Source organism: Ochlerotatus camptorhynchus, unplaced genomic scaffold (genome assembly GCF_037179485.1).
Source record: "Ochlerotatus camptorhynchus isolate MF236.1 unplaced genomic scaffold, CSIRO-AGI_Acam_v1.1 ptg000193l, whole genome shotgun sequence".
In the NCBI taxonomy this organism is placed as follows: domain Eukaryota; kingdom Metazoa; phylum Arthropoda; class Insecta; order Diptera; family Culicidae; genus Ochlerotatus; species Ochlerotatus camptorhynchus.
In genome coordinates this window covers 4,603,845-4,626,821 of record NW_027040683.1, presented here as the reverse complement: position 1 = coordinate 4,626,821, position 22,977 = coordinate 4,603,845, and the positions used below count along the sequence as shown (strand labels likewise).

The following is a 22,977-nucleotide window of genomic DNA, read 5'->3' as shown; positions in this document are numbered from 1 at the left end:
AGCGTTGGTTTCCAGTGTAAAATCGCATTGCTGGACATTTTTCAGCTATTCAAATTGCTGGAAGGCGGATTCAAAATTTGGTGTGTAGATACAGCCATTTGAAAAAGCAAGTTTAGAAAGTTTGGACAGGCCTGATCTAGACCAATCAGTGGCGCGACCGGCAAAAAAGTAGAAATGCCCAGTCGTTTGTCAGGACAATATCTATCAAACGGAAAAGTGTTTACCATTAACGTCGCGATTGTTATTGCACAGGATTGTTATTGTTTTGAACGCTTCAAATTTTCAATATTTTCCGTGTTTATTTGCCACTACCTACTGTTTTTTTTTGTACTTTGTTTTAATCCCTAACGTGTATAAAGTGCGTGGAAAGTAGAGTTCTACGCAAATACTGAATATAAGGTGCTATTTGTGGTGCTGTGGAATCGCAACAATACAGAAATCCTCGATCGGTTTCGCTTACCTCGCTGAAGAAAGATTGGAACGCCATCTTCATCTGAACGAAAGTCTCGTAGTAGGGAAATATCAGGAGGTAAGTCACTCTGCCACTTTGTGCTAACACCCACAAAAACACAATTCAAACACCCACAAACACTAAAGCCCTACAGTAAAAGTATGGACGTCTGTCAAAAGTTGTTCCAATCGAACCGTCAAAATGCACCGCTTTGCTCGATTGGAACAGCTTTTTTCAGTTTTGTGGTGACAGTCGTCCATACTTTTACTGTAGGGCTTTAACAAACACCCATGATAAGCAAATGTTTTAATCAATTCTGGCACCACTGCAAAGAATGTTTACATTCGCTTCGAGAAAAAACTGTCGTACCGTCCTGCCGGTAAAGAGAAACATTCTGGATTTGGAAAACCTCCAATCCGAAAAAAATACGAACCCGGTTAGGATCCACGAATGCAGCAGCATAAGGAGGAACAGTTGCTAAAAAATATGAAGATGTCCTGCAAAAAACCAAGACATCCGGAACGGAACAGTTTCTAATTGTCAATTCTATTTAGGTTCTAACCAGCAGCAGCCCAAGCACGGTCGCACAAATTGATTGCAAATTTTGCCCTTAGAGTTGAAACTATTGCCACCAACTGGATTCTACTGCGGGTTGGATTGCTCCCATTGTTTGATCTTTCTTCCCGGATAGCACGTGCCCATTCGTCTTCTTCCTGCAGCGAGAGGGCCAAAGTCCTTGATATAGCTGACAATCCTTTTCAGAAAACACTCCAAAAGCCCATCGGCTGCGGTCGAATTAGCTCCAAAAAATCCTCCCGCTGGCTGGTTGTGCTTTTTCATTAAAGAGCATCAGTGGAGTTGGAGGAATCTGGGAATCTGTCATTTTCAGTGTTCTATTATTGTCCATTCTATATGCGCAAGTATTGGATGACAAAACAAACCAATCTTTTAGGCTGGAGCGAAAATGAGGATAACAAACTTCGCACTTGAAAATAAGATTACTCAAGTGTGCGTGATATTGCGGATTTCACACCTGATTAGACTCCTGCGCTAAAAATAAGTACACAGTAATATTTTCGCACTGGTCATAAAAGTTAAATATTGAGCTTCTTAATGTTTTCTAGAGCTTTAATTCAACAGTGTAGCTTGCTAGTAATGTTCTAAAGCTGTTACTGCTTTCAAATAAGTTGATTTTTAAATTGTCTGGCCTGTGCGAAACTATTACTGTGCAATTACTTTTTGCACAGGAGTCTAATTTGGTGCAAAATGCGCAATATAAACGTCAGAAAGGTCAATGGTCGAGGATACGGTTGTCAATAAATTCATTTTTTCGGTTGATGAAGAAACACCCAGAAACACCTTCCGACACCCAACAACACACATGAAACAAAATTTGTTGTCATGACCCTTATTTAATAAGCACAGACACAAGGTGGTAGAGTGACTTACCCCCTGGGAAATATCGAATCACCGTCGCGCCACCTTTGTTGCAGGTTTTCTCAGTCGGCAGAGCTGAGCTACCATAGGACACACAAAACAGAACACTAATGGGCAAGTGCACCAACAAAACAAAATGGGGCCGAATGTTAGTTTAGCATTGTTTTATTCGCACCCAATATCCCACATTCCTTCCTTAACGCTTCCTGTCACCTTCCTCTCCCTATCCTTCTTCCTTTTTCTCTACTAATTTCCTAGCTTATCGATATTACTCACATACATATCTTCTTCTTCTCGGTGCGGGGCACCATCTTCGTTGCCGTACACATGACACACAGCACCGCGCCGTTCTCTTGCCTTGATCTATTCTCGACGACTCCGATGATGGCCTATCGCCGAAACAGCTCCAAAGTGGGTCTCGCACGACACGCCACCGTCGCGGGACTAAGACCCTGAAAGTACTCGCCTGGTATTGGTGCTTTGTTCAAGCCAAGGTAGAAAAAAGAACACTAGAAAAGTGGGCTAGTTTACTTGTCTGAAGGCATTTTCCTCGAGTTGTTTCTTACTTCCGTGGAGGGCCTCTTTCGCTCTGAATCCGGTCTGGTCCTCGCTTCTCTGCGTCAGCAATTGGCTCTATTCCACAGGAAAACACGTTAGTTGAAAGGCGAATTACTGAATGGTTTTCGTTACCTTATAATTTGAAGACAGTAGCCACTGAGCAGTTGCTGTGTTAGTGCTACGTCTGAACGGTAATTAGCAGATCGGAGATCGCCGGATTGTTTGTTGTGAAGCAATAAGCATATTTTGAGCGTTGTTGGAAATCGCAGTAAATGCGCGTATTACCTTTTCCGATTTGTTGCAACTTTCCTCCCGGGATGCGTTCTCGCCGTGCCGGACGAACGTTGCTGGACAACCACAACGAATTCTTCTCACCGTGCAGAATGTCACTGGGCAAACGTGCAAAATGTCGACGAATCAAACGCGGATTGACAATCGCACTCCCATCGTAGAGAATCGAGAGACCGCACTTCTCCACCGAACAATTTAACGCCACGCCTAGCGCCACGCGCTTCTTTCAACCAGCCAATTTGGTGTATTTGGTTAACTGCACTCGGTGCGAGCGACTCACTCACCGACGAACAATTACCTTCTGCTGACCGGAAATCTTCCTGCTGTTGGTGTGCGTGAGGGATTTCATCCACCAAGCAAATTCCTAGTATGTGCGACATTTTCCAGCGGGTGTGTGTCATAACAGCCCTGTTCTTCTCTCACTTGTGTTTACGCGTAAAATATTTCGATTACAGTTGCTTCGATTTAGTCCCGGTTGCCAAATAGAAGAGTCAGAGAGCGGGGACTCAATCGAGATGAAATCGAGCCTAACGATTCCACATGCTTATGGGGTGTTTACACTAGAGAAGGTCTAGTATAAGAGAGGAACGGATTCAAAACAAACTACCTTGGCAACCTATGCCTGTAGGTGGTTTCAAGCAACACTATTAATGCAAACAAGATAGGCGCTGCCAATCGGGCTTTAACAGTTCGTTTGGCTCAAAACTAGCCAGTCCGCTCCTCTCTTATACTAGACCCTCTCTAGTTTACACTTATGCTATTTCACTAGCGCTATGAGCCAGCTGCTACCAGAAAAGCTCACCAGCATAATGTAAACAGGGCATCAGCGTCTACCAGCATGATATTTCAGGAGCAACTGAAATTCGTGCTAGTACACTAGCGCTTGTAAATCCGTACAGATGTAAACACCTTAAGGCCGGCGCACAATAGATACGTTTTCAGGTATTTTGACAGTTAGCCCATGCATTATCTGTCAAAAACCCGAAAACGTATGCATTGTGCGCCGGCCTTTATTAAGGATGATCGTGCAGTCGTTTTTTTCGGTCAGGAGAAAGGTAGACAGCGCCTATACTGAGAATGTTTTGTGGAAATTCCACGACAACCCAGAGCTGTTCCAGTCTAGGTTCCAGTACACTGGACATGAGCGAGGTGCTTAGGTAGCTGGTTAGTCTCGTTGAGACAGCAACCGGATCACCCCCAACGCCGAATTTTGACTGTTCAGGGGAGATCGGTCAGTTCTGAAGACGAAATAAAGTGACCCGAAAAATTGCGATGAATAGATCCGGTCATCCAGCCTCCGCAACAGCCAAAATGATAAATTCAGAGGCCATTCGATGAGCGATCCTGATGGGAGCTGGAAACCGAAGGAAATTTAGGTACCGAAAGTTCAGAATCGCAATCATACTAGTTTGGAGTTGCAGGCAGGAAGTGCCCGATTTGTGGTGTTGTTTTGCTTGACAGCAACTTTTCGGCTTCGCACCTCCATATCATAGAGGTAACTCTAAGACCACTGGGTCCCGAAGAAAATCATTATTATTTTTGGCTCACTCAGTACCAGAACAACGGTCCCAAGCAGTCCCAAGCTATTTCACTCACCCCTGCATGTTCTGCATGAATCCACACACCCCTGATGTTATCTGTCAAACTTTCATAGCGAATCAAAACAAACATAGTGTAGTAATAGAATTTCAACTAGAATAGGGTACGTTAATCGTTTGCTTGGGACCAATAGGCTACTAAAGTGGTGAGCCAATTTAAAATCGTTAGTTTCGTATTGATTGTTGTCCACACACTTAGATTTTTTTGCCGAGATGGGCACCACCGAGCAGCTCGGCATTTTATTTTGCTGGAAATTCAGCAAAAAATATGTTTGTTAGCTGAGATCTCGGCAAAATTCCCGTTTGTTAGCTGAATCTCGGCAAGTTTTTCACTGAGATCCAGCAAAATAAAATGCCGAGCTGCTCGGTGGTGCCCATCTCGGCGAAAAAATCTAAGTGTGCATATGTTGCTGTGATGCAAAAAGTGAGAAAGCAAATGACAGTGATCTTGCTCGCCTCAAAACGAAGTCTGAATTTGCTTATGATTGCCCCTTGACCCTAGCCCATAGAATGTGTTTCGGTATTTTTCTAACAAACAGTATCAGTTTCAGGGTCACCACATTCAGGGTATCAACTCAATGAAGAAAACTAAATTCCCTGATATTCACTGATTTTCCAGTAATTAAAAAAAAATCAAGGTACAGTGCTTAGCCATTTTTCGTAACACGACCTACTAACCGGTGAAAACTAACGATTTTAAATTGGCTCACTACTTGACTAAGTTGTTGGTCCCGAGCAAATCGATTAACGTACCCCATTCTAGTAGCAATTCTAGTACTACACCATGTTTGTTTTGATTCGCTATAAAAGTTTTACAGATAAAATGAGGGGCTCGTGGATTTTCCTATGTTTCGAGGAGTGCATAGATTAGCTTGGGACCGAAGAGAGTACCAGAGCTGAGCTAAAAAGTTGAGCACGTTTCTTCGGGACCCTCTAGGCTTCTAGTCTTAGATGATTGATGTTACTATGATTGATAGGAAACTGCAACCATCTCGATATAAATCAATAAAAAAAAACATGCTTAATTGGGTTCTTTAATTTTCAAAAATATATCGGTTTTTATATATCACCTGAAAGAACTTCGTTTTCTGAGCACAGCGATATTTTTTTCGAACCCATTTTTTTTTTTAAATCAAGATTTAAAGCAAAATAACAACTTCACTGTTTGACACTAAATTGACAAACTGACAGCTCGCTCCCATACAAAGTGACACCAAGGGGCGCTAATAAGGTGATTTTGCAAATGTAATCGTTCTTATTTAAAGTAGTCCCAGTGTACCAAAATTGATGAAATTTTGGGTTTGGGTTCCATTTTTAATGCAGAATACTAGGCAGAATACGAATATTCATTTACCTCAATACCCTTAAAGAACCCAATTGCTTAAAGTTTTCAGTTAGTTCATGGCGAGGGGCGATCAACTCCATAAATCAGCTGAATTGTAAATACACACTTCGGGACATACACAAAAAATACGTAAATGCGTACACGCTGAAACTAAAATACCTTAATAAAAATACACAAAAATACCTCGAAAATACTTTGTACACGAAAAATACATATCATAATGAATTTAATACACTTTAATGCAAAAATACACTAAACTTTAAAATACATAAATTCGATCAAATACAAAATACACCTTTTCAAGTCGGGTGGATGAATCGAAAATACTCAAGTTGACAGCCCTTCGGTTCATTGTCCGTTTGTGAAAATAAAATTGTTTTACCAAAAATAAAATATTTCAAATCTGCTTCACAAAGTGGTCCATTCAAAAGCTTCAATGCGTCTGAATGTATGCAATTAACCACTTCATTCGAGCAGTTAAAATGACGTTTACTACCACTCGAACTTTGAAATAAAACATTATTTTGACATATTTTCTTCTAGAACCACAAAAAGAGTAGCCAAAATTTGCGCGTTTCATTAGTTTGTCCAGTTTTGTGAAATCGCTGGTAGAAAGTCACGCCAAAATTGCTTCACTGCTGAAAGATCAGATCATTCGAGCAGTTTAAAATGACTGGACACGTATTTTAATATTAGCGTTCTTGCACAATATCGCGATAACTTGCCTTTTTTCAATGAATTGTCAATTAGGAAAGTCACATGTCCCATAAAAATGTCTTAAAAGATGATTTACGTAAACATTTGTGTTCACCCCAAACTGCTCGATCACGACAGCGTTGAGATGCTGCTGGTGGTAGTTAGAAGCTCGAAACAACACAAGATTCATCTGACGCTCGGCTAGAAAATCAATATTTTCGCTGAACTATCGCTTGGCAGCATCCAATCAAAAACCAACAACTAATTGCTCAAAATCCGACTCAAAATCATCCGCTCAAGTGAAAATTACGTGCACGTGGACAATAAACACCCAGGCGCAAGTTTGTGAGATCGAATCACGCCTATATATAGTCACATTCGTTGAATCCCAGCATCCAGCATCAAACACGCAGAATGCCATCGAAGTCAAAGACGACCGCGAGCGGTATTCGAGATGGTGATTTTTGATGTGAAAGATTTTTTTTTTTCGCCATTTGGGTTTAATTCGTTCATTTTTTCGCAGAGGACCTCTCGACGGAATCGGTGGAAGTGCTCCGCGAACGTTTGAACCAGATGAAGCGACTGATTGCGGAACGGCAAAACACTACCCCCAGCGGTACTGCTTCCGATCTGTGGTCCCCGCAGACCCGGTCCAACTGCAGTGGCATCATCGACGGGAACTTTCTTTCGATGGCGTTCGGCGGAGCGCTGATTGTGATCCTGTCGGTATCGGTGTACGCATTCTACAACCTGTACCATGCCGTGTTGAAGAAGTTCCCCTCGCAGCACACGGAGCTGTAAATCATCCTTTTTGAGAATATCCTTGCTCTTGAATAATAAATCAGATAATAAATCAGCCTTCAAGTAGGCAATCTTCATTTCCCTCTTCAACTGCTGTAACTGAATTGATAGAATGAACGGAATGAACACTAATGGTGGTAAGCTCCGATGGGTATTATCCTCGGATTAAATCCTGACTAAGAATGTCCGGCAGTTTTGATGTCGACATCAGATTTAATCAACACGACTCTAAGCAAAGATTTAGCAGATCATTCAAACAGGGTCGGTATCAAAAGTTACTTCGAGTTGAAGCTTAACTACCATAAGTGACTTGTTTACGTTTCTTGATGAGAAGAATCATCTTATGTGTGAGTATGAGTGAAGCACACTCAGCGCCTCAGAGGGAAAACGTCAAACGTGAGCTACCAAACAGCATGTTTTTGTTCACGCTGCGGTGCGGTTCTGGATAAGTTTCCTATTTTTCGATTAAAATCCGGGTAGTTTTTATGAAAATCGTCGAAAAACGGAATCAATAGAAGGAGATGGGTCTTACGAAACAATATTTGGCATTCAAGCCAGTGTCAAACTTCAATATCATCGCCAGCGGACGAGCGAATGTTGCGTTCGTTTCCGTCGGCGGTGTGGATGGCCGATTTGTGGCCGTGGCCGGAGCCGAGCAGGTCCTGGTTTGGAACACTAGGTAAGCTTCAGAGGAATGGTGTTAAACTGAAATCGTCTTACGTTGGTTTGTTTTCCGTAGGCTCGGAGAAAAAGCGATGGAACTCGTGCGGGACAAACAGGAAGTAACCTATCTTCGACCGAGTCCGGATCAGAAGCATCTGGCCGTGGGCTATACGGATGGGGTAATTGAGATGTTCAGCTTTGAAAGCAAGCAGTCGGTGTGTACTTTTGCGGCGCACCGATCAGCAGTTAGTGCGATGAATTTCGATCTAATTGGGTTGAAGCTAGTTTCCGGCGGGTTGGATAACGATCTGGTCGTGTCGGACGTCGTAGCACAGAGTGGAAAGTGTCGACTGGTGGGGCACAACGGAGCCATTACGGAGGCTTGCTTCATGCAGCGGTATCACGATGTGGTGCTGTCCAGTTCCAAGGATACCCAAATCAAGTTTTGGAACATTGAAACTGAAAGCTGCTTCAAGACGATCGTTGACCATAGGACCGAGGTTTGGGGAATAGCACTGATGAGGAACGATGATTTTTTGGTGGCAGGATCGGGAGATTCTCAGCTTTCTGTATATAAAGTTGCTGAAAATAGTAGCAACCCAATTGCGGAGCCAACGGGAGATCTGGATGATTTGCTACTGGAATCGGAAGCCACGAGTCCATTCAGGTGTACGCAGATTGGGAATATCCAGCGGTCCGGTTACGGCAGGACGATTAATTTAGTAGTGGAAAACAATGGACAAATCTTGGGGTGCCACGGCACGGACAAGAAGATTGAATTGTTCTACTTTTACAATGACGATGAGGCCTTGGTTCGTCTAACGAAACGATTGAAGAAACTCGACGCAAAGTCCAAAGGCGAGGACAATACGAACACCAATTCAGTGGAGCGTCAACTCTCGCTAACTGACGAAATCAAACGTCTTCCGGCGGTTCAGGTGCCGGAGAAAGTCAAATCATTCGATCTGCTTTTGGGAAGCAACAACGAGCTTCGAATCTGTGTCACCTACGTCAAGAACTTTGTCCAGGTATTTACATTGAACGTAGCGGAGAAGCACGCAGAGGCGAATGCCATTCATACCATTCGCCAGCCGGGCCATCCTTCGGAGGTCCGCAGCGTGGCCTTCAGCTCGGATAGCTTGGCAATCGCTTCCGGCAGTGGTGAGTCGTTGAAACTTTGGAGCAGGGCCTCGCAGGCTTCGTTGAGGACAATCGAAACGGGTTACGTCGTTAGTACTTGTTTCGTGCCAGGAGATCGTCACGTATTGGTTGGTCTCAAAACCGGACAGCTGCTAATTGTGGACATCGTAACGGGAGAAACTATCGAGCGAATTGCGGCCCATGAGAAAGAGCTGTGGAGTATAGTTCTGATGCCAGATATGAGAGGATGTGTAACTGGAGGCGGCGATACGACGGTCAAATTCTGGAGCTTTGAGTTGATCGCGGATCCAACCAAGGACGATAAAAGCGAAGTCAAAGTACTCTCCCTGCTGCACAAGAACGTTCTAAAACTCGAAGAAACCGTGTTGTGTGTGCGTATTTCCCGCAACAGCAAGTACATCGCTGTGGCCCTTCTGGATTCCACGGTGAAAATCTTCTTCCTTGATACACTCAAGTTCTACCTCTCCCTTTACGGCCACAAGCTCCCGGTCTTGTGCATGGACATTTCGTACGATTCGACCATCATCGTGACAGGTTCCGCCGATCGGAGTATCAAAATCTGGGGCATGGACTTTGGTGACTGCCATAGATCCTTGATCGGGCACGACAACTCCATCATGGGACTGGAGTTTATCCCCAAAACTCACCTATTCTTCTCCTGTGGCAAAGACGGCAAACTCAAGCAATGGGATGCCGATAGTTTCGAGAAGATCATTACTCTCCCAGGACACGTCGGCGAAGCGCACAGTTTAGCCGTAAGCCCAAATGGAAAATACGTTGTCAGCTGCGGTTCGGATCGAACCCTCCGCCTATACGAACGAACCGATGAACCTCTGATCCTGCAGGACGTCCAGGAAGAAGAACGAGAAGAACTGGAGAACAAAACCCTCGCCACTGGCGAGGACTCCAGCGTTCCTGGTTTGCCAGGCCTCAAACTACCTTCCAAGAAGACAATCGGTTCGGAAAAAGCTGCTGAGAATATCCTCGAGTGTTTGGAAGTTAGCAAAACGTTCGAAGAAGAGGAAACGAAGAACATCATCCCGCCACTGATGTTTGCCTATGAAGCTACCAATACCGATGACTTCCTACTGGCAGTCCTCACTCGCATCCGTGCTAGCGATTTGGAAGAAGCCCTTCTACTTCTTCCTTTCTCAGCAGTATGTGAACTCCTCGAACGGATCCCGAAGCTCACACAAAGCCGCAAAGATCAGACGGAGATCATCTGCAAAGTGGTCCTGTTCCTGTTCCGAATCCATCAAAAGCCTATCGTGAACAATCAGATTCTCCTGCCGGTGATTCAGGATATTATCCACAATCTTCAAGGTGCGATCGTTGAGCTGCGGGACATGGTCGGGGTCAACTTTCACGGAATGCAAATGCTGCAGCGAGAAGTGGAAGCCAACCAGGGGGTTGAACTATTCCGAGATGCCACCAAGAGCAGACGGCAAAAGGATATGAGACGCAAGCGGAAGGAAGCAGCCGCCAAGAGAACGTTAGTTCAGATCAGCACGTAAATTATATACAGATTGTCTATTCTATTTGAACCAATAAAGTTATCGAAAGTTTAGGACATTTCTCACCTTTCTACCGAAAGCAATCCCACCAATTTTCATCTTGTACACACATTTGTTCAAAGAAAGGAGACAATGCAACTAAACACATACATTTATCGACGACGTCGATCGTAATCTCGATCGCGGTCCCGTTCGTAGTCTCTGTCCCTCCGATCACGGTCCCTGTCGCGTTCCCGGTCTCGATTCCTCTCCCGATCGCGCTCTCTTTCGCCGTGCCTTCGATCACGGTCCCGGTCTCGATCGTCCATTCTTTCACGATCATGTCTTCTCTGATGATCGCGATCTTTTTCGCGTACTTCTCGCTCTTTGTAGCGATAATCCGACGGGGGTCTGCAAAAAAAAAACAAAATCTGTTAAATCTTTCTTCTACGGTCGCTTTTAAAACGGAAAACTTACTCCCTTCTGTCGTAGTCCCGCTCCCGTCCCCTATCGTAGTCCCGGTACCGATCCACTCCACGGTCCTTATGCTCTCTCGGCTCCTTCACTTTCTCCACCTGCTGTCGTTCCCTCGACTCGGATCGGTCCCGCTTCCCACCGTCCCTAATCCGAATCGTCTCCAGTTTCTTCTCTTTCTCCTTTGCCTTCAACGCTTCAGCCATCTCCTCCAGATTTTCATCGTCACTCGGCATCTCCTCGTCCAGATCGTCATCCAGCGCCGACACCTTCGGTTCCAACTCATTATTCTCCTCCAGCACGTGCCGCTTCTGAATGCGAGGCAAAATTATATCGCACGCGCGTTCCTCCCGCAGTAACTCGTCGATAAACTCATCCATATGAACCAACTCGTAGTGTCCCATCCGATTCTGGCGTCTCAACTTTCTATTGTCATTGTACAACGGTTCCAGATACTTGTAGCAATCCAACGACGAACCCGTCAGCCGTAAATAGAACGCCCCCAGCGCTCTCACATACTTGAACTCTTCGTTCTTGATAAACTCCACCACGATATCCTTCTCCGGCTGGATCTGTAGCATCTTGAGCGTCAAACATAGGAACGGTGTCGGTTTGATGTTGCCACCGAAAACCCCACCCAGGTAGCGGATGTCCATCGCTTTGTCCACCAGCAGTTCCGCCGTCAGAGCAAAACATTGCTCCTTCCAGTACTTGGAATCGTAGATACGCGAGCGGATGATCTTCTCGATCAGATATTGCGGATTGGTGCCGTGTACATTTTTCGCGTCCTTCACCGTACGGTTGGCCATCGTCCTCCGGACCGACGAAGCCGGATATTAGAGCAGAAAACTTTGAAAACCGGGAAAATTTCACGGGAATAAACAAACTGGTTGGAAATAAACAATTTTTCGCTCGCGACTCTCGCGAAACTACCGACGGCGTTTTTGTTCGAATCAAACTGTCAAAACGACCAAAGAGGTCACTCGAGGGGAGCTCAATTTTTCTTACAGCGGCACTAGTGTTCATTACCGGACTAGGGATGCTTTGGAAAACTCACTTCGAAACTTGGTTCATAATTTACTAAGGCTGTGGTCCATTTGGTGAATTTTCACTTAAATTTGACACTTCGAAACTAAATTATAATGTTCGAAAATCCCTCTGTTGTTGATCGGCCAATTTTCGTGAAGGTGTGTGTCAAAATTGATTCCTTGTCTGTCAGATATAAGTCTGCTGGAATAGCAGGTTTATTTGGAAATTTTCCATCTGTCAAGTTTAAGTGAAAATTCGCCAAATGGAACACAGCCTAAGGCTGTGTTCCATTTGGTGAATTTTCCGAGGAATTTTCACTTAAATTTGACAGATGCAAAATTTTTAAATAAACCAGCTATTGTACCAGACTTATAACTGACAGACCTGGAATCAACTTTGACAAACACCTTCTCGAAAATAGGAAGATCAACAACAGAGGGATTTTCGAACATCCTAATTTATTTTCGAAGTGTCAAATTTAAGTGAAAATTCACCAAATGGAACACAGCCTAAGGTTCTTTCACACCTAATTTATGGCCGTAAACCCCGTAAACCAGCAATGCTTTCAGCCAATTATGCTTGCTGAATGACCAGTAAAATGATCTTTCAATAAATTGACAGTACATATGTATATTGCTGAAAATCTACACGGAACCCAGGGGGTAAGTCACTCTACCACCTTGTGCTAAATACATCAAAAACACTCTTCGACACACTCAAACACCCTTCAATCACTATGAGAACAATTTTTCAATATTTTTTGGCAGCACTGCCTAGAGCCAAGAATGTTTACATTCGTGTGATGCTCTTTTTTGTTTTTGTTGCATTTCTCTTAAGTAGAGATCACCCTCCAGCAATCGGTAGGATTCCACAGAAATCTGATCGGGACACGGACTCGAGAATCCCGGAATTGGGGATAATGATTCAACGTCAAGCTCAACATTATAAAAACAGGGCATTTCAGCCTCTAATAAGCTAGATTATCCGTAACTATATGAAGAAAAGAACGGATAATAACCCAACAAACATTGAATGCTGAATAAGAGCTTATTCAGGCAAAAATATGCTTCTTCAGCTAAAAAATAGCTTATTCGACTATTAATCAACTCAAATTGTTTGTTGGGAATCATCCAGTCAATGATTGACCGATGGCTGTAGAAAGATATTTTTAATTTGGTAGTCATTCCATATACGCACTACCAAATAAGAGAGATCCGGCCTACAGCCAGCGGTTAATTCTTGCAGGACGAGTCTAAGGGGCACGATAATGAAGGTTGATCGAATGGTTGCTGAGCAGATGTGGGCTATTTCATTGGATTATTCAGAATATTCTTGGTTCTTCCCGTTATGCCACTCAACAAGTTCATATATAGCTATGAAGACAGCTACGAAGAAAAAGTTGGTTATGTGTATTTTGTGTGGATGCCAGAACTAGCGCTACTTGAAAAAAAAATCCATTACCGTATTCGTGAACTACTATGAAATATGCACCGGTTCCCGTTCACTAAGGATATTAATACATCAAACGACCAAATGCGTGCTTCGTGGGTGGCATAGTTGGAATCCTCCCGATCTCCATGCTACTGGTCATATTCGCATCGATCCTTACTCCATGTCTTCTAACGAGAGGGTCACTACTCGTTCCGACTCATTTCGCGGGTTAATGGGTTGTCGGCTGCAATATCCGATGTATTCTTTGACGTCCCGGTCATATCAAAGCAGGATCTAACGTCTCCAGGTAGTTGGTAGTCATGAAGACAATTTTCGCTTCCGTCGATGCCACTCCGTTCGTTTAACAAACCACTAAACGATTCAAGCCCTCGAATGCTGCCTTTTGCACGCGATAATAAAGCGGCGTCCCTGGCGGCGTCTATGTGTTCTAGCAGTATGACCAATTACTGAGGTGTCACGCGTATCACTTGATTCTGGCTGCAAACAAAGAAAATCTCAGTGACATTCACTACCCTTCTCGAGACGTTCCTACCAACTACCTACGAAACTAACGATTTTAAATTGGCTCACTACTTGACCAGCCTATTGGTCCCAAGCAAATCGATTAACGTACCCCATTCTAGTCGAAATTCTAGTACTACACTATGTTTGCGTTGATTCGCTATGAAAGTTTGACAGATAAAATGAGGGGTTAAATGATTTTCCTTTGTTTCGAGGGGTGCATCGATTAGATTGGGACCGAAGAGAGTACCAGAGCTGAGCCAAAAAGTTGAGCACGTTTCTTCGGGACCTACTAGTCTTAGAGTTACCTCTATGGTACAATCCAGTAGTAGTGGTGTTGCCATGTGGTATACTGAAAAATTGCAATAGCAGGTTAGTCACCAAAGTTTTCGAGCCGCTCCGTCTGTCACTTCGACTGTGGTACAACGCAAGACTTTTTACCCAATATTCACTTTTCATGAAACAGTTACATTTCACTTACTCAAAATTGGATACTTCTCAAAGAACTCAATTTTGACTGGTTGCACTTAGCTGTCAAGATGAGTACAAATTAATTAATTTTGAGTTGATTCGTACATTGGCCTCTGATGGCCATCTCCAGGAGTGGATGATCTTCCGACAGGGACCATCGAAAACGAGATCGAAAACCAATATTATAGTTAAGGTAATAAGTAACCTACTTTTCAATGAACAAAAATCCCAATATCATTTGATAATTTATGTAAATATTGTTTTAAAGCTGGCTGCTTCCTAAGATTTCGGATTAACCTCGGGATTAACGGAGCTGGAGCGAGAGTTGTTGGTACGTATCCGGAATGAAACCAAGAGAGGTCGCTAAGCTCAAATTTGAGTTTAAAAAACTCAAAATTTGAGTAGTTTTTTTCTTCTGTGCATTCGTTTGAAGGGCGAATTTCCTGTTCGATCTATCTGTCTGATCCCACACTGAGAAAAGCAAGCAATAAAATTGTCACTTTGACAGACCATCATACAAAAGTCGGTATTTTTGGTGACGCTAGTTTTGTGTGATTGGAAATAGTTAACGATTTTTCACTGCTTTCCTCCCTAAAACCTTCAAATTTGTGCATCTTGTGAATCCTAAAAAATCAGTATGTCGCTGAAAACCTACGGCGATAAGCCGGTCAGCTTCCAGCTGGAGGAAAATGGTGAATATTTCTGCATCGGTTCGGAGGTGAGTGTTTTTCTATTTTGTTATGGCTGCCACAGGGGAGGCGTTACGCCCTGATGCTTACCATGTTTTATTAATTTGTAGGTGGGCAACTACCTCCGGTTGTTCCGTGGGTTGCTGTACAAAAAGTACCCAGGAATGATGCGTCGGACTCTCAGTCCGGAGGAACGCAAGAAGCTACTCGACTCGGGTATCAGTAACCAATTCCTGGCCAGTTCGGTTTCCCTGCTCAGGGCGTCCGAAGTGCAGGAGATTTTGGATGGAAATGATGAAAAGTACAAAGCTGTATCGGTGACTACGACTGAACTACCGGCTCCCAGGGAGAGCAAATCGAGCAAGAAGCAACCACCGTGGGTGCCAACCATGCCCAACTCGAGCCACTTGGATGCGGTACCACAAGCAACTCCTATCAATAGGAATCGGGTTCAGAACAAAAAGATTCGCACCTTCCCAATGTGCTTCGACGATACGGATCCAACGCTGAACATTGAGAATGCCGCTCAGGCTGAGATCTTGGTTCCGATTCGCTTGGACATGGAAATCGAAGGGCAAAAGTTGCGCGATACTTTCACCTGGAATCGGAATGAATCGATGATCACTCCGGAACAGTTTGCGGAAGTTCTGTGCGACGATTTAGATCTGAATACGACTCCATTCGTCCCTGCCATAGCGACTGCTATTCGGCAGCAGATTGAGGCATATCCAAACGAACCGATTTTACTAGAAGATGGATCCGATCAGCGGGTGCTGGTTAAGTTAAACATTCACGTTGGTAACACCTCGCTGGTGGATCAGGTCGAGTGGGACATGGCCCAGAAGGATAATAATCCGGAGGACTTTGCCATCAAACTGTGTGCGGAGCTTGGATTGGGTGGGGAGTTTGTAACGGCAATATCCTACTCGATTCGGGGACAGCTGTCCTGGCACCAGCGAACCTATGCGTTCAGTGAAGCACCACTGGCCACGGTTGAGGTTCCGTTTAGGACACCGAGCGACGCCGATCAGTGGGCACCGTTCCTGGAGACGCTTACCGATGCCGAGATGGAGAAGAAGATTCGCGACCAGGATCGAAATACTCGACGTATGCGTCGGTTGGCGAATACCTACACGTAAGCCGGATGTCCGAATAGATTTTTTTCTTAAGTTAAGATTTGTTTAAGGTAAGTAACGATTTACGGTCTGTATTAATAAAGTGAGCAAAATATACTGTCTGTATGAAGAAGATGCGTCTTAGTTAGTCTACGCCGAACGATGCCATTGAGGTACTGTGTAAAAATAGTGAGTCAACGCAAATCCGATTGAAACGACGTTTTATTCAGAAAATACAAAATCGTAATAGCCTCGAAACTATTCTCTTGGCACTCGTCGTTTCGCCGTGCTTTGGATGATGACCTTTCTCTGCGTCGTAGAAAGCGAATTCGGCGAACGTTCTTCTTCTTCGATCTTGATCGGTGATGGCATCGTCGAAGATTCGCTAGGCGTCGCTGCCAACTGGGCTAGGAATTCGTTTTCCTCATCGTCAACAACGTCCTCGCCCATGTCGGCATCATCGTTTGCCAGCATGCTTATCACATCCACCGCATTAAATTGCACATCGAATTGCTCCTCAGATAGAGATTCTTCTGCTTCTACTTTAAACTTTTTGATCGGCTGTTCTACGCTCAGCCGCTGACTAGAGGGTGGTCGTTTTGAGAGCTCTGAGTTACAGGATGAAATCGACGTCATGGAAGTGGATGGACTTAGTGGCCGCTGCCGTGTTGGTGTGAGTCTGGGCTGCCTGAAAAGAGCATCCAACAGCGAGAGGGCCTGGTTTTGAATGCAGTGCTGCTGCTGAGGGCTAGCTTTCGTCTGATCACGTGGCGGCCGTTTCGGTTGCCGAATCTTTGGGCTATCTAAGCACGTTTGCTGAAGGACCAGAGTTTCTACCATGTTTGACTTGGACATAGCTGGAAAAAAATGGAAAGTTTGAGTTTACGCAATGCTTGAATATCAAAACAGGAAAATACGTTTAGTTCTGGCGGTGTACGTTTTGATTTGCACCGGCGACTGGCGGGGTGTAACTGTCCTGGACGATGATGGCGTTTGTGGATCCTGTGCCGGTGTCAGTATCCTTCGAGGTGTTTCAAACTGTATCGTGTCCGTGTTGCCATTTTCAGAATAATGTTCGTCGTGACGGAATGACCAGTACTCCAAGGGGTAATGCTCCGAGGTTTGGGTGCCTTCAATCAACAACGGAGCATCCTGTATTTCATCTACGTAGTAGTAGCAGTTGGACTGTTCGTCGAAAACTCTAGATGGAGTTTGGACTATCAACGAACCGGTCTGCGCGTCAGAGTACGGTTCAAAGAAGACTGGGAGTTCTGCGGGTTGTGCAGGTTCATCGTTATTTGGGTTTGTAATCTTAAAAGCTTTGGATAACTGGAGAATGTTGCTCGCGGTTTCGATTATTTGCTGAATGCACGCTTCGTCCACCGCATTTTCCGTCTCTGGTTCTGTGGGATCCACAGGTTCGTCCTTGATTTCGACTTCATCATCATCTATTACAATGATTTCGTCAATGTGTGGTGCAACTAGCTCTGTTTTAGGTATATCTTCACTAGATTGAGTGGCTTGGAATTGCATCCTAAAGGGATCACATTCTTTCCACAAACTCCTATGCAACTCTACATCTTCGCGATTGGACTCATCCACATGCAACCAGCGCCAAGCATGCGATGGAGACCTTAACGACTGCTTCAGTCTATCACTATGCCTCGAAATACTGTGCGTCGATCGACTGTAGGTCCTCCTGGGAGCTTCACATAATTCTGGATTCCAATCCGGTTCATCCAAAGACTGCGAGCTGTGGTCTTGCTGGGATGACTCGAAGCTCGCACTAGGTTCCACGTAGGATTCCGATTCAGGAACGTCATCCAGCACCGATTCGTCCAGATCGTCAGATTTCTTCGGACTAAGGCAATCCGTTTCTTGCAGCTCTTGAATAACAAAATCGCCCACGTTGGTGACATTTGTAACCTGCGTGGAACTGAGCGAATTGAGTTGTTCAATGGAATTTTCCGCGTCGGACGAAGAAGAGCTACCGCTGGAGTCTGCGGTGACGGTGATGCTGGATAGTTCCATGTCCAAACTGTGTCGGGAATGGTCCAGAGAAGTTTCCATATCATCGATGTAGGACTCGGGAGTGTCCATGCTGTTGGTTAACTCGGGGCATTCTTCCAACGGTAGCGTATTGACGACTTCCGGAGGATCATGTTTGGGTTCGGTCTCTTCGGTCGTTTCTGATGCTGCAGTTTCGTATTCGGTTCGAGAAACGTCTTCGGGTGGCAACTCAGCCAAGGTTTCAAGGTTGAGTTGGTTGGTAGCTATTTCTTCGATCTCTGCTGAATGAACTGATTCGTAAGGCGAATTCGTCTGGTCTGTGACTGTAGACAAGCATATATAACGATGTATAATTAATACCTAAAGCTGTAAATTACTAGTCTAACTTACCTTCCTGCATCACTGGTTCTACATCTTCCCGGTTTGAATCTCCAAGCTCCAGTTTTGGTTCCGCTTGTTCCAAACGACCGTCTCCAGTGCCACTACCGCCCTCCTTATTCTGATACAGCTCGTCAGCCATTTCGTTGATTTCGACAGTCGTTGGTGCCTCGGTAGTCAACGGCAATTCCCCGTTTGATTTCTCCTCCGTTTGCTCAGACTCGACTGACGGTAGAATACTTTCCGGTTCCGCTGGCACCCGAACGGCCGGGAGGTCTTCCGGATTGATGATGGTTATATGCGCGACGAACTCCATCGGAGCTGGCAGTTTCTCCGCTTCTAAAGTAACGGGCTGTCCGTAAACGGGAGCGCTCGATTCGAAAATATGCACCTGCTCCGGCAGAATGGAGTATTCGAGTTGATACGGAGGTTGTTGTGGAACGACTGGAACGCTAGCGACCGGGGGTGAACATGATGCGACAGTCGCCGAAGTAAATTCGCTCGAAATTTGACTGGACTGCAGCTGGGAAGGTTTGCTTGGGATCAGTTCAGAAGATGCCCCGGTGATTTTTTTGACGGAAATGATCTGCACTTTGGGTGTTATCGGTTGACGAATCGATGGATGCCGACGGTTGATTTCCAATTGCTCTAGGCAGACGGTCGCATCGTTAAGCGTTGGGCGATTTGGATTGCTGGTATGACCGACTTTAGACAGCCGCTCACTTTGACACAATTTATTTAATTGTTCCAGGGCTATCTGCTGCTGTTCGAGAGAGTTCTGAGGGTAGTCTTCTTGCTTTGGTGGCTCATCGGCGTCTATGAAGGTGGCTTCGGCTGGATTCTGCTTAACCAGTAGCATCGTCCAGTAGAACAGCATTCGGAAGCGATTGCGAAAGGTGTTCAATGCGTATTGGTAACTTGCTTCGTTGGTTTGCCCCAGTTCGATTTTGTCTTCTTTGTTAGTAGCTCTGGGTTCACTGGGATAGGTAGCATTTAGAACGACGCCCCGCAAACCAAGCAATGTGTTGTAGTTAGGAGGAAACAGGAAACAAAACACTGCACTTTGCAGAAAGTTCTTCAAGCCTGGATTAAGCCTAATGGAGAGACTGCTCCGCAGAAGTACCTGTTCATGCGGAGTAAAGCTGTCCATGTAGACGCTGACACGGTCTAAGTTGGTCGTACAGTTTAGCAGGTGGAATACTGCTTTATTGAGACAGAAAACCTTGTTATTCTCTATGGCGGGCGATTGATCTCCGAAGCGATAGTGGAAAGAGTATTTGAATTTTTCGTAGAACTTTTTCTTAATTGCACATTTGATGGTATCCGAGAAGACACGACTCGGTTTGCTTTCTACGACTTTCGACTTCCGTTTCGATTTGAACTTCTTCTCTACCTGCACTGCACCGGATGTGGAAGGTTCTTCTTGCACTTCCGCCGATTGTGCATCATTCGATTCGTTACGGATCTTTATAAAGGTTTTCATCCAGTTTTCGTCGGTTACCTTTGAGGACAGCTTTTTTCCCTTCCGTGGAACATCGTCCAGCGTAGCGTCCGGATTCTTTTCCAAAAACTTTTCAATCGTATAGTAGCGTGTTCGACAGCTCAATCGTGAATGGTTTCCCAGCGCTTTGGAGCATGCTGCCCAAGAAATTTTCCTCGGTCCTTCATCGGTCAAATTCTCCTTAATAAAGTTCATAAGACGCATGTCTTCTTCAATGGTCCATCCCGAGTGTTTGTTAACATATTTCAACGTATGGTTGTATCGTGCCCAAATCTGTCGATTAGACCTTCCTGGCAGCAAGTTTGGTGGAACAAACCGGAAATCGTCACCACACTGCTGAACGTACGCAAGAATGACGCAATCTTCCTCCGGTGTAAATTTGGTATGCTTAGTTGGCCTCATGAGGGTGAACATGTACCGATTGTAGCACTGGATCTTATTCCTCAGTGGCATGTTCTCCACCACCTTATTCCAAACGATATTCTTACCGATTCTATTCTCATCTACTACCTTCACCAACCGCGCATCTTCTTCTGGGGTCCAACGTTCCCGCTTGATCTGAGCCAGCTGGGAAAACGTTGTCTGAAAATGTACAAAACATTGATAAGGCGATCTTCCCGGTACTTCCGCCGCAATCCGAGCCCAATCTTGGTTGCCATTCCTTTGCACCGCATCCAGTAGGGTCGACTCATCATCTGCCTTCCAAGCATCTCGTACCAGCCCCGGAAGCATGTAGTTGTTCCACAATCCGACACAAGCAGCCACCGAGTGCCTTCCGCTAATTTCAACATTTGAAATTCGCAACCAATCAATCTCAAACTTTTGCCCAGGGTACTCATTTGCAAAACGCTTAACCGTCTCCCACAAATCATTGACATCTCTCTTCTTCAGCGATTCCATCTCCAGTCTCAAGCGCTCCGCTTCCAAACCGTTTCCCAGCTTCTTAATCTTCAGACGGTTCTCCCTCTCAATGAACTCAATTATCTGCAACTTCACCCCCTTCAATATGTTCACCTTATCCTTAACAGTCCAATTACTGTCCGTTGATTCAAACATATCCAATGGAAAGAACTCCTTTAGAACATTCTTTCTATGCAAGTAATCCTCATTGTGCGGACCAGGATACAAATCCTCGTCCTTAAAGTACGGCTGACCACAGATGTATCCAGACGTTCTGGCTTTCCCCACCAGCGGTTTCTTGTTGCTCTTGTATTCTTCAATCTGCTTCCCGATTTCCACCTGCCGATCTTGACACTGGGCCAGCAGTATCTCCAGCTTATTCTTCAGCACTTTCAGCATATTGTGGTAGCCGCTGTTGAGCTTCAACGCATTATCGGTCGTTATGTTCACATTCTCGCATATGATCTCCTTTGCTGTGGCCGTATAGTCCACTTCCTTCTGTTCCTTTTCCTAATAGAAAAATCAACGTCTCAGTATTATAATGACGGAAACCAAAAACAGAAAAAAAAATCAAGGATTATCCAATGCGGATCCATTACTTACCTCACCATAGTTGGATTCATGTTCGCTTTCCGATTCGGTAAGAAAGCTTGGGCAGCTTTCCGAGTCGGAACTACCTTCAGACATGTTTGAACACTTAATTTACAGTATATTTCATTGGAAAAATGCACTTTTACAACGATTTGCAGCTACATAGTATTATGAGAAGGAGCTATCCGAAATTTAATTTATTTACGTTTGCAAGCCGCAGCTGTGTTGTTTACATTTTTGACGCGTGAAAGAAATAAAAATGGGTACTTGTCTAGAAGCTCGAATGAGGGCGAAATTGCTCAGCAGAGAGCAAACTTTAAAAAGGACGAAATTGGATACGCAACACCGAACAATGAAGGTTTCAGATGATTATAAATATTATCGGTACAATTGAAAACCGGAAAACACACATGAATATCGATTTTATTATTGTTCTGTACGTTGAACATAGGGGTCGAAAATAGGGAAATAGTGCGCTGTATTCACACCAGGATTCACATAATTATGCGTTATAATGATACGACGAACAGAACGAATGTAAAATCGAATGTCACGTGTGGGGTTTTTCTGGAGTAACGCATTTTTCCTATACCTAATATGTACATGGTGGTTAACACATTTTCAGACTATCCTCACCCTCTCTTGCGTTACGTAATATTTGAATGAACCCTTATGGAATGTATAAGGCTAATATTTTGGTACAATAGTATAAGTGAAACACATTCAAGATAAAAAAAATAATTTTCGTTTCGTGTATGTTTTCCGAGTGTTTTTCTAAGCTGCGCAAAAGATTGCAAAGATTAGTAAAGCACTGGAAAATTTTGCAAAAAATCATTTGAATACACCAAAACCACAAGGTTTTTGCTTTTTAGTTGAAGAGTAGCATCATAGAGGTAGTAGCATCATAGACCAGAAACGTGCTCAACTTTTTGGCTCAGCTCTGGTACTTGCTTCAGTCCCAAGCTAACCACCCCTCGAAACATAGGAAAATTCACGAACCCCTCATTTTATCTGTCAAACTTTCATAGCGAATCAAAACAAACATAGTGTAGTACTAGAATTTCGACTAGAATGGGGTGCATTAATCGATTTGCTTGGGACCAATAGACTAGTCAAGTAGTAAGCCAATTTTAAATCGTTAGTTTTGTACAGGACACGGAAATTAATTATTTTATTCATGTGTTTCACTTATACATTTTTGCCAAAACATCAGCCTTATAAATTCCATAAGACAAACCACATAGGTCCATTACATTGACACATTATCTCCATTAACTTGTATGCAAGTAGACGAGGAGATTACAGGAACATTGGGGTGATTAATCCCGTTTAGTTTTTTGCTGAAGTAATTAGTTATGATAATGCTTTTTTA

General features: G+C 44.3%; 6 protein-coding genes across 6 annotated transcripts in view; 3 read left to right on the top strand and 3 right to left on the bottom strand.

Annotated features, from left to right (window-relative positions):
• LOC135702511 (sex-regulated protein janus-A-like) overlaps positions 1 to 22,977 on the bottom strand; it is a 125,417-nt gene that overhangs the window by 34,401 nt on the left and 68,039 nt on the right. The gene's annotated exons all lie outside the window — the stretch shown is intronic.
• Positions 6,570 to 7,215, top strand: LOC135702428 (uncharacterized). Its single transcript, XM_065223467.1, has 2 exons — positions 6,570 to 6,833; positions 6,900 to 7,215. Exons 1-2 carry the CDS (start codon positions 6,791 to 6,793, stop codon positions 7,175 to 7,177), a joined length of 321 nt encoding a protein of 106 aa, XP_065079539.1. The 5' UTR covers positions 6,570 to 6,790; the 3' UTR covers positions 7,178 to 7,215.
• LOC135702470 (WD repeat-containing protein 3) lies at positions 7,573 to 10,563 on the top strand. The gene is made up of 2 exons (XM_065223503.1): positions 7,573 to 7,856; positions 7,917 to 10,563. The coding sequence occupies exons 1-2, from the start codon at positions 7,699 to 7,701 to the stop codon at positions 10,513 to 10,515; spliced, it is 2,757 nt and encodes a 918-aa protein (XP_065079575.1). The 5' UTR covers positions 7,573 to 7,698; the 3' UTR covers positions 10,516 to 10,563.
• Prp38 (pre-mRNA processing factor 38) lies at positions 10,633 to 11,876 on the bottom strand. Its single transcript, XM_065223504.1, has 2 exons — positions 10,972 to 11,876; positions 10,633 to 10,905 (listed from the first exon to the last, which is right to left on the bottom strand). The coding sequence occupies exons 1-2, from the start codon at positions 11,775 to 11,777 to the stop codon at positions 10,668 to 10,670; spliced, it is 1,044 nt and encodes a 347-aa protein (XP_065079576.1). The 5' UTR covers positions 11,778 to 11,876; the 3' UTR covers positions 10,633 to 10,667.
• Snr1 (SWI/SNF related, matrix associated, actin dependent regulator of chromatin, subfamily b, member 1) lies at positions 14,985 to 16,334 on the top strand. The gene is made up of 2 exons (XM_065223465.1): positions 14,985 to 15,139; positions 15,221 to 16,334. The coding sequence occupies exons 1-2, from the start codon at positions 15,059 to 15,061 to the stop codon at positions 16,247 to 16,249; spliced, it is 1,110 nt and encodes a 369-aa protein (XP_065079537.1). The 5' UTR covers positions 14,985 to 15,058; the 3' UTR covers positions 16,250 to 16,334.
• Pbp95 (proximal sequence element A Pbp95) lies at positions 16,451 to 21,798 on the bottom strand. Its single transcript, XM_065223502.1, has 4 exons — positions 21,618 to 21,798; positions 18,626 to 21,524; positions 17,143 to 18,558; positions 16,451 to 17,082 (listed from the first exon to the last, which is right to left on the bottom strand). The coding sequence occupies exons 1-4, from the start codon at positions 21,699 to 21,701 to the stop codon at positions 16,484 to 16,486; spliced, it is 4,998 nt and encodes a 1,665-aa protein (XP_065079574.1). The 5' UTR covers positions 21,702 to 21,798; the 3' UTR covers positions 16,451 to 16,483.

Excerpts from the sequence above, each read along its gene's own strand:
- LOC135702428 (XM_065223467.1), top strand. The coding sequence starts at position 6,791 with ATGCCATCGAAGTCAAAGACGACCGCGAGCGGTATTCGAGATG. Across the intron at positions 6,834-6,899 it reads CGCGAGCGGTATTCGAGATG|AGGACCTCTCGACGGAATCG; the intron begins GTGATTTTTGAT and ends ATTTTTTCGCAG.
- LOC135702470 (XM_065223503.1), top strand. The coding sequence starts at position 7,699 with ATGGGTCTTACGAAACAATATTTGGCATTCAAGCCAGTGTCAAACTTC. Across the intron at positions 7,857-7,916 it reads GTCCTGGTTTGGAACACTAG|GCTCGGAGAAAAAGCGATGG; the intron begins GTAAGCTTCAGA and ends TGTTTTCCGTAG.
- Prp38 (XM_065223504.1), bottom strand. The coding sequence starts at position 11,777 with ATGGCCAACCGTACGGTGAAGGACGCGAAAAATGTACACGGCACCAAT. Across the intron at positions 10,906-10,971 it reads CGGGACTACGACAGAAGGGA|ACCCCCGTCGGATTATCGCT; the intron begins GTAAGTTTTCCG and ends TTTTTTTTGCAG.
- Snr1 (XM_065223465.1), top strand. The coding sequence starts at position 15,059 with ATGTCGCTGAAAACCTACGGCGATAAGCCGGTCAGCTTCCAGCTGGAG. Across the intron at positions 15,140-15,220 it reads ATTTCTGCATCGGTTCGGAG|GTGGGCAACTACCTCCGGTT; the intron begins GTGAGTGTTTTT and ends ATTAATTTGTAG.
- Pbp95 (XM_065223502.1), bottom strand. The coding sequence starts at position 21,701 with ATGTCTGAAGGTAGTTCCGACTCGGAAAGCTGCCCAAGCTTTCTTACC. Across the intron at positions 21,525-21,617 it reads ATGAATCCAACTATGGTGAG|GAAAAGGAACAGAAGGAAGT; the intron begins GTAAGTAATGGA and ends TTTTTCTATTAG. Across the intron at positions 18,559-18,625 it reads AGAACCAGTGATGCAGGAAG|TCACAGACCAGACGAATTCG; the intron begins GTAAGTTAGACT and ends GCTTGTCTACAG.